The 15,174-nt window shown below is 44.9% G+C and overlaps 1 protein-coding gene across 1 annotated transcript in view; it reads left to right on the forward strand.

Annotated features, from left to right (window-relative positions):
- LOC144175376 (MAM and LDL-receptor class A domain-containing protein 1-like) overlaps positions 1-15,174 on the forward strand; it is a 204,188-nt gene that overhangs the window by 99,791 nt on the left and 89,223 nt on the right. Inside the window, exons 32-36 of the mRNA XM_077704459.1 lie at positions 1,996-2,240; positions 3,939-4,144; positions 7,619-7,712; positions 12,937-13,185; positions 14,317-14,451. Coding sequence (XP_077560585.1) covers positions 1,996-2,240; positions 3,939-4,144; positions 7,619-7,712; positions 12,937-13,185; positions 14,317-14,451 — 929 coding nt within the window. The remainder of the gene's footprint in view (positions 1-1,995; positions 2,241-3,938; positions 4,145-7,618; positions 7,713-12,936; positions 13,186-14,316; positions 14,452-15,174) is intronic.

Raw genomic sequence — 15,174 nt, forward strand, 5'->3', positions numbered from 1 at the left:
CCTCAGGACGGCGTTCCAAGCGGTTAAGTTTCTGTTCATCTGGGAGGGATTCACAGCTACTCGACGAGTTGTAACGTGGAACGGAAATGACAGCGGCTGCACAGTCCGCGGCAGTGGCGTTCTCTTGTTTTTGCGTCAGTTAGGGCTTCTGTGCGCGACAACCCTACTTAATGCCCGCTCTTGTTGCTCAGAAAACGACGCGCGTCCGTGCCAATGGGAGTTAAACTTGTGATAACGCCGCTAGCGTCGTTATCAACCGATTGCGCTACTTGTAAAAGAGGCATTGGTAGTGGCTATGGGTAAAAAACTTGTGAAAAAAGCGTCAGTGGTGGCCAGGAGGAGCCTAGTAACGGTGCCCGGTAAAGCGGCTTCACCGGAATTAAAAACCGGGGGTTAGCCATGCACAGCTTCGTTGTTAAACAACATATTTACCCTGCAACGTTTCGTTTAATTATTCATATGTGTAAGTATTTAACCTTCCCTAACCTTTACCCCCACAAAGGTGAAACAGGATTCAAGGGAAATAAAAATTTGAGACACGTATGTATGTTTAATTAGAGCTAACATGACTACCTTCCTGCAAAAATAAAAATGAAATTCCAAATCATTACACATTTATAAATGTAAATAAATGCATGATATATGGTTCAGTGGGCTTTCTGCTACTTTCTTGTCAACTACAGTGTCATGGCTTGTGGTATTCGAAGGAGCCGCTGCGTTGCTTTTACAGGCAGAGAGGTACATTGCATTTCGGGGCTGCGCTAAACATCCTAGCGTTTGGTGCGCAGCTCCTGAGTTGAAGTCGCTTGCTCGTCAAAAGTGGAAGATGGCTTGCCATGTCTCTTCGAACGTTATCTTGGGGCTGATTCGGCGTGACCTTCGTATTCTTTGCCGAAGGCGAAGGGAAGCTGCTCGGTAATACTGTCGGCGCTTTTCCTGTGGAGATCAGGTTTTCTCATCGGTTGGCAATATCATCAGCTTGAATGACCGCTCCTTCAACTGATGGCTGTGGAGCCTGTCGACATTCCACGCATTAATGACGCAGATGGCCATAGTACGGTGTATGAGATACATGTGCCAGAGCCTGGAGCACTTGGAGCAGTTGATAGGTGTGTTAGAAAGCCTATCAAACGCGATTCAAAAATTTTGCCATCAGTGAAGGCCCACTGTACCAAACATGACACGCGAGAATTCGAAGCAACTTCAAAAAGTGTGCAGTTTTCAGAAATGACAACAAAGAGATCATTTTGTTCGCGCAACATTTTATGAAGAATAAAATGGCCAAATGTAGGAGGAAAGAAAAAATTATTCCCTGTTTTCCAACTAAAATGATACCGATTCGATGCCACCGCGCGAGGTCCCACCTGCGGGCGTAACTCTCGAGCTGCCAGAAGACCTCTGTCGGAGCCTTTCTGGACTACTCCCATGAAAAAACTCTTTCAGCGTATCAAAAACAAGTCTCTGGGCTTTGGTCTCAATTTTATGGGATTTATCTTCCCTTTCTGGCGTCTCAAACACCGCGTATGAAATTTTATTCGCTGAGCGTTGTCGTGTTAAACAGGATTTGGTCCTTTCATCTGAAGTTACTGTTCTTATATGGCTACAAGAATCACCGACGTCAAGAGCAGTGAGAAGGGAAGATATGGTATAATTGAAGGGCTAGGAAGGCCCCGTCGTAATCCCTCTGGTCCTTTTATTTCTCCGTTCTGCTGTTCATGTACAGGTGAAGTCATAAGTAATTGGAACAAGGTCTCACAAAAAATTGGTCTTACTGGCTTTATGACAGCCATTACCCCTTTACACGATGCTTTTACTATTAGTGATAACTCCCTTAATCGCACACTAACGCAGCCTGGCAGTTTCCAGAAGTGGAACTTCCTGTAAACTTAGGAGACCGTGTTCCCGTTACTTTTGACAGCGCCTGTACACGCTTGGTAAGACCTTAGCGCCGTTGCATATTTGTATGGCCAGCAAAGAATGAGTGAACTTTCAAAGGGAACAAGGCGACGCGTTGCAGGTATTCTTATTTGAGCCTTCGGCAAGAGCAGGCGAAAAAGTTTTGAAGATTCCGAATTATTCTCAGCAAGACGACAGTAACGATAATTTGTTATTCGCTGTCGGCATACTTTCCTTATTCCCGTTCCTTGTGCTTCATGCAGGAAGTCCAGAAATGTTTGACGTGGAACGGGCGGGATCTTTCGACATGCTTCAGCGCGATCACACGACAGGGACTGAAGAGGGTAAGTACACCTAAATTACAGCATGATTTATTGTAGGGTTTTAACGCGCCGACGCAGTGCAGGCGATGAGGCGCGCCGTAGTGGAGGGCTCCGGAATAATTTTGACCACCTGAAGATCTTTAACGTGCGCCAAAATTTCGTGCACACGGGCGTTTTTCCCGCATAGCCTTTTCTTGCAAATTCCTGCATAGTGCACACTTTTCTTCTACAAATTCCTGTATTTGTTGTGCAATCATTCTGATCAACAATTTTTTTTCTCCAAAATTTAGTCTCCTAAATCGGGCACATTAGACCCAATATATCTCCTCATCCTGGCCAATCCCCCAAGTGGGTATGCGCCAAAAAAAAAAAAAAGGAACAACAACAACAACAACAACAACAACAACAATTTTCGCCACCATCAGAAAAGCGGCCGTTGCGGCCAGGAATCGAACGTGCGACCTCGCGCTCAGCAGCGCAACGCCTTAGCCACTGAGCCACCGCGGGCGGGTGCATTAAAGCTTACAAAAACACCCAGAAATGTAATAGTGCGCAATAAATGTTAGGCATTTTGCATGTCAATAAGGTATACAGCCATTGTATTTGAGTGGTTAGATTTATTAGTATTGGTCGTGAGCTACGCTAAAGTGACATTTATTTCTCTCTAGCATTACTTTAACGACATTGTTTGGAGAGGTGTTTGGATGTTTGGAGAGAGAGGCGCAAAATTGTTCGTGGGTATGGGATCCGAGCAGCTTACGTCAACTGCCCCCCCCCCCCCCCCCCCCCCCCCTGTACAAAACATTCGGAAGCAGTAATCCAACTTCTATCTAATAAATCTTCGAAAGAAAGCCACGAGCATAAACAGAACCTATCGGGCACTGTTCGGCCTTCCATAGTTTTGAGGGCAAAAATTTTTTGTATATTTTTAATGAATAGAAAAAAGGCTTCTTTGTTTACGGGATCCCATAAAGCATGGACCAAGTGAAACGTCACAAATCTCTGTTCGTTTACACCAAGGGGAGTAATCCGTGGCTTTTAAGTGCGAATGCACTTCTTAAGCGACCCTGAACCTGCGTCCACCGGCGATGTCCGCACTCGTGCGAATGGCACATACCCCATACCCACGGGGGGGATTGGCCAGGAATCTCCTCGTCTTCCTTGGCAACGGGGGGAGATGGGCGCGCGCTGCCTGGCCGCTGACATGGCACATACCCACGTGGGGGATTGGCCAAGAATCGGGCGTGAGAAGGGCTAATGCACCTGCTTAAAGGAGTACTGACACGAAATTTCAAAGCTGAGATCCGCTCTAGCAATCAAGTACAACGACAACACAAATAGGTGTCTGTGAATAAATGCATCTTTCTTTCTTTGTAGTTGTGTGTGTGTGTGTGATCTCTCTCTTCGCGAACATTACCGAACCGCGCAAATTCAACTCGTGCATTCGCACTTTCACATTCTTCCCCTCGGGGAAATGCGGGGAATTTTTAGCTTGCTGCACGTATACTACAAGCTCCATTAGGGGCCAGGGACCTGGTGCGAGCGAACATCATCCAGTGTGCTGGACACTGTTTAGAGCTCTGTCTTCTTATTTTTTCTTAAATGCGTGATGATAAAGCGTATATTAATATTCTTGTAAGAAACGGGAATTTCACTGTGCACATCATTCTAATCATTGCTCAACTGATCACGTGCGGCGTTTGTGTTTCTTGCTTGTAGGTTACTACATGCTGTACAAGAGCACTGGCTCAGAAGATAACATGACGATGCTGGCACTCCGAGAGCCGCTTCGGTATAACTGTGCCTCCCTCTGGTACTACCTGCCATCGCTGACTGAAGGGGTCCAACTCTACATTCAGAATCAGCAGATAAAAGAGGCAAAAGGTGTCTGGAAACGGTACCAGATGCCATCTCCTCCCCGACGGGTAAGTTTAGATTTTAAAGGGAGACTGAATTGAATTTGTCGAGCACCTGTTTTTGCTTGCGCTGCGTAGACTGGCTCATACACAATTGTTATTGTTCATCCAGGGCGATAAGGCGGTATTCATTTTATAAAACCTGTAATAATACAAACTATAATGCATGGTTTGCGGGCGCCTCACCAACTTTGACAAGTGAACTCAATACGAGGGGTTACGGGATTGGACGATGTCCAAGATTAAAATTCAAACCAGTTTTGGTTTCAGTTCTGTGAAAAAGACATGCTTGGCATGTGGTGCTACAGTTGAATGGGCATTCTCGATATCTCAGTAATCGGCATTACCGCGGTTCTGCTATGGTGTCGGCTCTAAAATGCGTCAGATAAGCCTACCAGTACGGCTTCTAATCGTAACAATCACTAGCCGAGGCGTACGCAATGGATGAACGTCCTCCGCGACGCCGGAGAAGCTCAAATGTGAGGCGCTTTGGCCTGGTCTTTGGAGCTTGCTTGGCTCGTGCCTGTATCGTAAGAGGCGTGTTCGCACCAGGTCAAGGTCGGTACTCTGCCCGCAAGTCGGCGGTGCTTGGGGCAACACCTCGCCAACGAGAACTCCCCAGCTCGTCAGTGTCAGTGGGCACGCGTTGTGCGAAATCGATCGCTCGTAGAGCAATGAACGTTACAGCGCGAAAATGGAGAACTGAGCATAGAAAAAGCTGCCCAACACCAAATAACTGAACTTCAACTTCAAGAACAAAAAAAAAAACCATTCACTTTCAGGATCTCGATCTAGCGACATATACCTAGTGCTCCATTCCAGTGATGCCAGGGGCGTTATATAACCTCAAAGATATAATGTATAGCCAGTTTACATTAGCATTTACAGCAGCATAAATGATTATTTCTTGTGTAGCGCTCGCGCAGTAAGCATTTTTCAAATTCTTACAACATGTTATGTCTAGCGACTTCATCCTTAAAAGGGAAAACTTTCGCGGATGTGTGGTCGTGCTGTTAACCGCTGTGCTAATTCCCCCAGCGCAAAACCCGCTTCCCGCACTCTGGTTTTACGCTGTGCGATAAAGCTCTCGGTTGACTTTAATTCTTTACACCATATATTAAATTTGCTGATTCTTCTCTCGCCTTCAATTGGGCCTTAGACTTTTCTACAAGCGTAAGAGTCAGCCAAGCGTCGCTTGTGCACATGTATACAGCGACTTGGACTTAGATCTTGGTACAGTCTATAAAGTAGCAATGTAAAGGCACATTCTTCCTTACACAAGCATGCCGTGGCTTAGTTCTAACTGAGCGAACGAATTGTGACGACCCGCGGGCTGCCGGCCGACAGAGCGCTGTTCCGACTGATTCTGTGGGAGGGTCGGTGCGCCGTGCAGCAGCGCTACAGGCAGCATAGAAGCGCAGTCAAGCCAAGCCATCTTGTTTTTAAGTCATACGAAACGTCATACAAAGTTGACAAGGAGGATACAAAGAGGAGCACAGCGCTTTCGAATTTATTTCTTTACTGAATAAATTCGCGTAAACGCAGCGAGAGTGGTCGATACTACAATTTGCGCAGTAATACCGCAATGGTTACAAATAACTTCAGTGACCCTGTAAGAAATTTCCGCAATATGTTTGTGCTTCCTAGGTTCAACGGTTTAAAAAAACTCAATTACGAGCACACATAAAGGAATCATATTGGATGTTTCATTGTCTTTCATTGTCATATTGGATGTTTCATTGGAAACCGTCCTTGAGAAGCCCTAGTGAATGTGGAGGACAATACGACAATGAACAGCTTTGTTCCATGTGTAGTGGTATGCGCAGGAAAGTGAGAAAGCAAGTTTAAATTGACACAGAAGAAGAAGATTAAAGTGGGACGAAGGAATTATCTGTCAGGCAGATTTGCAGCGCTTGCAGTGAAGCATTGACCGGTATGTTGCGGTTAAAAATTCACCGTTCGAAACAGAAAGTAGACGGAGTTAAAATATCTGGCATGACGTGCTTAAATATTTTCGCAACTTCTTGCTTGTCGAGTTGCTAAATTCTTGGCGTTGCTGCAGTTGGCGTGCAGTAAAGGAAACGTAGAGGGCAAGATGAGCCGTTATGATTTGAGGCATAGCAAACGACGATAAGGTTACAAATGTACCAAGGCCTTTGTGAGGACCAGGCTTCTACGGCGACCTAACTCCCACTCGAGACACGGCCGCAATGCCAGCAACGCTTAATTATACCACCGACCACAAACTGGCGTTGGGGCAGCGAACAACAAGAAACACACAAAAACAAAGGAATGGACAAACCTACATTTATGGGCACTCCAAAGTCACGTCCAGCTTCCAGCCTAATCTATTAATAACGTTGAGGTGTTAAAGCAATCTTTTTATTTAAAACCAGCATGGTCTGCTCTTATGGTGCGTGTTCTGTGACTGAAACAAAATTGTTGATTTCAACAACGTTATTACATGACTTCTAAAGCGTGACGCCAACTTCTAGCAGTACAAAAAACGTTACGCTATTCGTTTAGTCAGCCCCAATAACGTTTCGTCCGCCCGAGCGTATATTTAAAAGAAGAAGAAATTGCAGATCGGTACCTTCAGCACCATTTTTTTGTGTGCGACGGAGGGTACAACCCTTCACTTGGTCAATGCAAAGCAGCAAGAATAGCCCTTACCGTAACTGCAGCTTTTGCTCCCCTATACCTTCTGAAATATAGTTTTTTTGTCGCCATTAAAAGTGCATATACCCCAGCACTCTGATTAGCTTTAATCTTTCTGGAAAACTAATGCGGTTTATGTAACCTAAAATGCAGACTGCAAGGTTGGCTCCCTGAGCCGTAACGTTTCCCCAGCCCACGTTACCTCTACAGTACTGTTTCACAGAACTATCGACAGATAAAAAATATGTACTGCACTTAATTAGCACCCTTATTCATTACTTTTTGCCACTTCCACTCAGAACCGCGCCCAGAAGCGTGCTGCTATGTCTCTGCAATAACGCCCATACATTAACTGTGTTTCAAATAAAATCTACTTAAACCTTTCCGGTAAGAAAAAAATTTACCGGTTAGTTTCTGTTATTTACGTTCTGCTTTACTAACCCAGCCATAAAATAAAACCTGTTTCACAATTCTCATATGTTTCTCACGTATTGGTGAGAAATACAATGTTGAAGTGTCGTCCTGACAAGCTAATCTCCGTTTCAATTTGTCGACGCCAAAGACCGCTTTAGAATGCAACCATCTCGACCTGCCCGCCTCGATCGCCATCAATTTTGATCCTTAATTTTTGAGGCTGGCCATATCAAACATTGTTAAATTTTTGTTACCCACTACTATATGCAATGACATGGATGCATTGAAAGTATTTCATTGTAAATAAAAATGAATTTTTCAGTAAAAGTATACATAAATGTTCTACTTTCTTGTTCTTCGAGACCATGGCAAAACTGACTAGCAGTTTATTTGATGTACTCTGGCTCGCAGCTCGCCCCTGTGACGGCTATCTCCGGAAGTAACCCGCAAGGCTTCGTGGCAATTGATGACGTCCTCGTCAGCGAAAAGAGCTGCGCTGATGCTGGTGAGTTTCGCACGGCTGATAAAATTATCGCGTGTTTGCACGGTGGTTGCTTAGCCGTGCCACAAATTTGGTGAGCACTGCGTCATCCGTTCCGTAAATCAGATTGCACAACAAAAACCCCTGGGACCTTTACACGTCAGTGGTTGCCTGCAACAAAATCTTTAATTCCTTGTTGAGTCCCCTCAAAGATTGCTGTCTTTTAAAAGTCCTTCTGGAAAACTGAAAGAATACTGGTCTCTTTGCCATTACGTGTTCTCTTTCTGCCACACTGTTTGTCCATTTCTCATTTGCTCACTGCTCATTATCAGCAAGTAAGCCGGGGATAAACTTAAAACTGAGCTGGTGGGTTCAGTTCCCTGCCGAGGTGGCTGTTGTTACCGTAAACCCAGAAAACAAAAAGAGGACCCTGCGCCGAGATTCAGTCACAATTAAAAATACAATTATAGCCTAGAATATTTCACAGCCCTCAACAACAGTGTGCTCTACAGTGGAGGTATGTAAAAAGTTTCCGATGAACTTGAGTTTACACGTGTAAAACCACAATTTGAGATGAACTTGAACCATACACCTACACGTTAAATCAGCATAGCACTCCGCACATCCATGTTTTTGTCTCTGTTTATTTTTCGTTCCCCTATCCGTCTGTGTGTCTGTATGTATACGTTCTCAGTCTCACTGTACATGTAATAGCCAGGCAGGAAAACAATATAGTCTACTAGCAAAATTACAATATCTGCCCCATCACTAGCGTCATTTCTACCCTCGTTCGTTTAGTATACCTGTTGAGGCGCAACTATTTCTCCTCGTGGTGTCTTTTTCGCCCATTTGAGTTTGTTTAAACTACTATGTGCATGTATGTTTCATTATCAGACTTCTTCCGTTTTCCCTCTACATTATGCGTTTTACCACTGAGGTTCGGTTTGTAGCTACGGATGCTTAATGCTATTGTTGAGAAATTGTACCTAAGGAAAACTACGGTTATCCGGTAATTATTCGTAAACTGCATTTTGGCGAGGTACCATCTAGCCAAAAGTATTCACAGCATGTCTGGAGGGGGTATTTAGAAAGCTTAAGTGGGAAAACATGGGATTAAGGATAAACAGGGAATACTTGAGTTATTTGAGGTTTGCCGACGACATGATATTGCTAAGTGAGACTGCAGAACACGTGCAAAAAATGCTTGAGGAACTACAACCAGAAAGTACGGCCGTGGGGCTGAAAATAAATATGAATAAACCTAAAAAAATTATGAATAAGCATGCCAAAAACATCCGCTTCAGCTTATGAATACAACTACCTCGGACAGATGGTTAGTGCTGACCCCAACCACGCGAGAGAAATCAATCGCAGGAGAGGGAGCGCTCGGTAAGCACTCTTAAATAATGAAAACTGGCTACCTCTGTCACTCAAAAGACACATCTAAGAACAGCGCATACTGCCACTTACGACGTACGGAGCTGAAACTTGGCGCCTTACTAAACAACTAGAAAGAAACTTAAACCGGCTCAATGGGTCATAGCGAATAATGTTAGGAGTGACAATCCAGGACAGGAAACTAGCTTCCTGGATTAGAGAGGAGGAGGAGGAATAAACTTTATTTTTATTTTAGTTTTTGTAGTAGGGGCAATCCAGTCCAGAAGTCCAGAAGTCCATGGGCGGTCGCTGCTAGGCTCGCTAGCATGCCTTCCCACTGCTCATGGTTGGGGGAGGGAATAGGGGGGAGGGATGGTGTGTTGGAGCACGCCCAAATCATATGGTAGAGTGTACAGGGTTGGGGACAGTACTTCCAGGTGGCGGAGTAGGAGGTGGGATGAATGGCGTAGAGGAGGGTGCCGTGCGGGTAGGTGTTGGTTTGAATGCGGCGGTACGTGGTGGCTTTTTCCTTCGTCAACTTGTCGTGGGGCGGGGGAAAGATGCGGCGTTCGAGGCGGTAATGCTCGAAGATGTCTTTGAATTTTTGAGGTACAGAATGGTGGAATTCCGACGGTGATGCTGGAGGGTTGAAGGGCAACGCCCGGTAGATGTGCGCGCGGGCGGTAGCATGAGCCGCCTCATTCCCCTCCAGAGACTCATGTCCAGGGGTCCAGAGAATGTAGACGTAAGGAGGGTTAGGGGTGGACTGTAGGATGCGGAGGGCTAAGGGAGCTATGTGACCGGCGGCGTTATGGAGACAGGCAGCTTGCGAATCTCTGACTATGGTGATAATGTCTTGAGATGTAGTGGCTGCGAGGGCTATTGCGATTTCTTCTGCAGTTGTAGAGTTTTGCCAATTACTGTTGCGGAAGTCAATTCAATTCCTCGGTGTTGTACTGTTGAAATTGCGAAGGCTGGTTTATCGGCATATTTTGCGGCGTCAACCTAGCGGGTGTCTCGTGGCTTGACTTGAAGCATCTTGCGAAGCATTCGAATCCGGGCTTGTCGGCGACCCTGGTTGTGAAGGGGGTGCATATTCCTGGGTATTGGGGCGACGGAAATGCAATCGCGTAGTTCCAGAGGGATGCGTTGGCGGGGGTGATGGGTGGCAGGTAGTTGCTAGCCGAGGCGACGGAGGAGATGACAGCCAGTGTATGAGAGGTTGAGCCGTTCGATCTGGTTGACATGATGTGCCTCTCGAAGTTCGTCCCAGGTGTTATGAAGTCCCATCTGTAGTAATTTGGCAGTGGAAGTTGTCGGCGGAAGACCTAGTGCTAATTTATAGGCTTGCCGGATGATTATGTCAAGTTTTTGTATTTCAGTATTTTTGAGAGCCAAATATGGAGTTCCGTATGTGATGCGGCTAATTAGGAGGGCTTGATTTATGCGCACGAGGTCATTTTCTTTCAGTCCTTGTCGACGATTAGCAATGCGTTTGATGAGGTGCGCGGTTTGTAATAGCGTTCCTTGTAATTTATGAATAGTAGAAATTCCTGCGCCGCCTGAATGGATAGTAAGTCCCAGAGCCGCATGTAGGCTTAATTGTGGGTCTGGGAGAGGTTGTCGTTTACGGCCTTGCTAGAGTAGAAGATATCATAGTTCAAATAAAGAAAAACAAATGGACTTGGGTTGGCAAAGCAGTGAGACGAACCGACAACCGCTGGACAATTAGGGTAACATAGTGGATACCAAGGATTGGGTCTAGAAGAAGGGGAAGGCCATTTTTCCAATGGAGGTGTGAAATAAAGAAATTCGAGGGTAAACTCTGGACTCGAGCAGTGCAGGACAGGAGTGGCTGAAGGTCAGTGGGAGAGGTCTTCGGCCTGCAATGTACCGGAGTAGGCTGATAATGATGATGATGGTGATGATGATGATGAATTGCATTTACACGCCGTTTTCTGATTACACGAGGAGCTGAAACACCATCAATACTCTCTTCAGGTTAACGGATACTTCAGCGCAGCGACATCGCTATGCCCGGTGCCAAGGGACATTGTATTTTATTTGATGAAAACGTAATACCTATTTGTAATGTTTCGTCGTCTAAAAATGCCTGCATTTGAGGTCGTAGAGCTAAATTGGTTAAAAAGGTATAGAAACTTTTTTTTTACTGTGGTATAAAAAGAAGCACCAGAATTGCTTCCAATGTATTGAAACGAATACAAACGTGGAACGAATGATGTTTGTGAGCTACGAAGTTATCAGAACACAAACCCCTGTAATTTAAGTAGGACCAGGGCTAAAAATAAAGTTAGATGTGACATATCTATTATGTGTGCACTGGGAAAGGGGTAGTGGAGGGTTGAAAAAATAACACTGTGATCGTGCGATATTGCACGTTTACGTTCTATCGTCGATACGCCGTCATGTCTAGAGTAGTTGGCTGACCTCGAAAAATTCTTGGAAGCGTTCATTAGGTCATTGACATTAGAGTGGCTTCCCAATTTCAAAAGCTAGTTAAATTTCCGATATCTTGCCAGTTTCACTGTGAACGAGCTTATTTCGTAATTTGAGCCTTAACAAGGCTGGACGCGCTGCCACTTCATCTAAGCGAAAGCGTTGGGAGAATTGCCATCTGAACAAAGCCATCATTGACTTGATTATGAATTTAATATGTCGTCTATACATATGGCACGTATCAACTATGTAAATAAATTTGCAGTTGATGAGCTCTTACATGCGAAGAATACTTACCATCGCGCTCGTGTGGCATGCTAATCTTTTTTCGGAACTATTTTTTAGAGACGCCGATGGGTCCCCTATTATAAATACGCAACTTCTAGGCCATTACTAAATAAAGGGAATAGCAACAGCAACGGGAATCAGTCGCGTTTTATGGGGAAAATGTTATGTAATAATTGCTTCTGAAATGCCAGCTGTACACACAGGTTTTAATGGAAGTTGAATGCTGGTAACAGCGTGATGCTTCCATAGATTTTCTACTGAGGTATGAGGTCTAGTGTTTTCTGAATTTTGTTTCTAATTAGTTTGGTGCCCAGACCATGCGCAACCTCAGGATATTCTGTTCATGTCAACTATGGGTAGTGCAAATGCCAAGAATGGCTGTGGATATATGTGTGTGTTTATAAAGGGCTATCCGCTCCTGCGCTAACCGGTAAACGCTAATCGGTTAATAAAATTTGAAGTACAACCAGAACAAATGAGCACTGTGCACAGTATTCTACGCCCTATTTCCCTTGTCTATCTTCGTTACATCATAGCTAGGCTATTTTTTCTATTTGAAACATGCCGGGACTCTCGAACGTCACTGTTTAACATAAACAGTTTTGCCACAAAAAACTAAAGATTCCGGAAGTTACAAGATCTCTCATAAATGCAATCCTTCGAACGTCTTATGGGAAAGTCGCGAGGTATATATGCCTCGCCAACAAAGCCCCGAGCAGCCTCACAGATTAAACAATGCGTTTTTTAAGCTTTGCGCTCCCAGCTTTACATTTCACTTGCCGCCATTTCTGTATGGAGTGAAAAATGCCAATCGGCGCCCCTGCTGTTTTCGAAAGGGGGTAGGAAGACGCTGTGAGCAGGTAGGCTGACGGGCCCGAAGATCTAAACACTTTATTGAAATTATTTCGGCTGATATAGTCCATCAATGAATGAAAGAAGTTAAGGCGTCTGTAAACTAGACATGCCTGCGCTGATGAACTCCTATAGTATAACCGCGATAACAACAGTGGCGATGCTCATAACCAGGGAACGACTAATATGTGCAATATGTATCGTCACAATTTAATTGTTTTATATACTCATGAGAACTTCCCCAAATCACTTGTTCACACCCGTATTGTTACAGTTCGGCCATCGCAAATGTTCAACTGTGGAGACAGCAAGGAGGCGGTCTCCGTGGAACGCGTGTGCGACTTTGTGCGTGACTGTAAGAACGGCGCCGATGAGCTGAACTGCGGCCAATGCGACTTCAGCGCAGGCGTGTGTGGCTGGAACCTCAACCACATTTCGAATCGTGTCAACGCTGCTTGGCGGCGGGAAGTGATAGGTTCCAATCCTCTGGGGCCGCCGAGAGGAGCCGACTATCGGACTAATGGTAAGTGCACGCCGCGTACAAAAAACGTTTCTTTTTGTACCCCGGAGGAGCACGGCACTCGTGTACAAGGATACTCTCCTGAGGGAAACTTTACCGATAACCGCTGGAGCCAGCATGGCAGCCGTGTCATTAACCTGATTTAAGACATACAATGTAACTTTGCCAATAAAAATTGCAACGGGTGTTGTTCCAGGAAAAATATCGGAACGATGTTCAAGCCACGGCCGCTTGATGGAGACCATGTTTCCATCGAGCGGCCGTGTTGAAGCCATTCGACAGTAGTTTAAGCCTCACATGGATGTTTTCGGGATGGGGAAAGGACAAATGTTAGAAGATAATATTTTTTTGCGTCAGCACTAGAAGGTTTGTCACACACCGGCCGCAGCGTACGCTTTCTGATTATTGTCTAAAGCAATCCGCAACTTTTGTGCGTGCGACACAGTTCTCATATAACTACTCCGGCCATATGCTCGCGCTGTTAACTGCACGAACTCCCTAAGTGCAGGCGGTAATGGGTTCGGGCAGTTTGTTTTTCCGTGGCGGCACTATTGGGCGCTAACAGGGAATAAAGTATGAGCTGCAAAACTCTTCGGTAGAATTTTGGGGAAGTTGTACTTTATTCCAGGGTTGTCAATAGCAGTCAATGCAGCCATGCATAGTCAGTCACGTTCATGTATTGGGATGGGCTTGTGGGCAGGCACAGGAAAAAAACGGAAAAGGCCGGTATTAGTAGCTGAACTTTTTATTCTGCTCCTAATACCTTGTACAAATGTCCTTCTGGTGAAAGCAACTGAAACTCAATTTAAACGAACACTTCGGTACACGTTCATCCTTAAGATTTCAACATGAAAGGCATCATCTGCAAACGGGCTGCAGACGCAATTCATTCCCACAAGGTAGATGTGCGTTTTGTGGTAACTATTATATTGTGACACCTTCAAAAGGGGAAAGAATAGAAGAACCCAAGCAAGCCATGGGCACCTAAATGTTATGTTTCAGAAGCCTCCAGTTTATTCATACTAGCTTTAATCCTAACGTCGTGAGATAAAGCAATGTCGTGAGATAATCAGGGGAACATGATGATATCTAGTTTTACAATATTCATTCGTTTGAAAAAATCTTTCTTTTCAGGGTACTACTTGCTGCTCTCTGAAAACAACACCAACTTTCTGCGAGGTGTCGACGGAGCGGTGGTGGCCTCTCCGAAGATAAGGAACACCAACAAGCTCTGCACGTTGTCCTTCTTTTACAATTACAATACCAACGGTGAGCTCACCATCCAGATGTGGGATTTTCCTTTGTCTGTGTAATCTAAAACCACCCTGCCGTCAGATTGTATATATTTATCACCCGCACCCACGCAAGTTGTGCACCTTCGCATCCTGCAAACCAGCAATTAATTAACAGTGAAATAGAAGGCAGGAAGAAAATAGACGCGTACCGTAAGAAGGGGCCTAATTTGGTCGGATATTAGTCATGGTCAGAGAAATATACCGGTCGTATACCGTAGTATGTAACAGTTTAGGCATGAGGAGGATAGAAAATATTTGGTTCAATTTTCTGTCCTAGCACAAAAAAAAATTCAATGAACGCGACCGTACGTCGAAGTAAAGAAATCAATCTAAACTATTTCAAGAATTAACATGTCGATGACAAACTAATCATCACGCCAGCAAACACTCCACAAGCAAAGGGAGAAGAATGCGAGCAACATGCCAATATTAAGTTTAAAGAAAGGTCTCTCGAATGGTAAAGTTCCCGGGATTATTTTAAACCAACCGGAACAAACCGCAACTCTTTCGGGTTCGGTTAAGGTTCGGATTCAAGCCTTTCGGGTTTGGCTCAGGGTTAACTTCCCGAGTACCATTTCGGACCAGTCTGAGCCGCTTCGAACCTGTTCGAACTGCTTCAAATGGGTTTAATGGTTTCGGAGAACGACAGCGGGTGTTTCTTTTTTTTGTCATGCTTTTTTAATGCTGCGTTTTCGTT

This window comes from Haemaphysalis longicornis, unplaced genomic scaffold (genome assembly GCF_048455015.1).
Source record: "Haemaphysalis longicornis isolate Haplotype H1 unplaced genomic scaffold, Haemaphysalis longicornis Haplotype H1 scaffold_3, whole genome shotgun sequence".
In the NCBI taxonomy this organism is placed as follows: Eukaryota; Metazoa; Arthropoda; class Arachnida; order Ixodida; family Ixodidae; genus Haemaphysalis; species Haemaphysalis longicornis.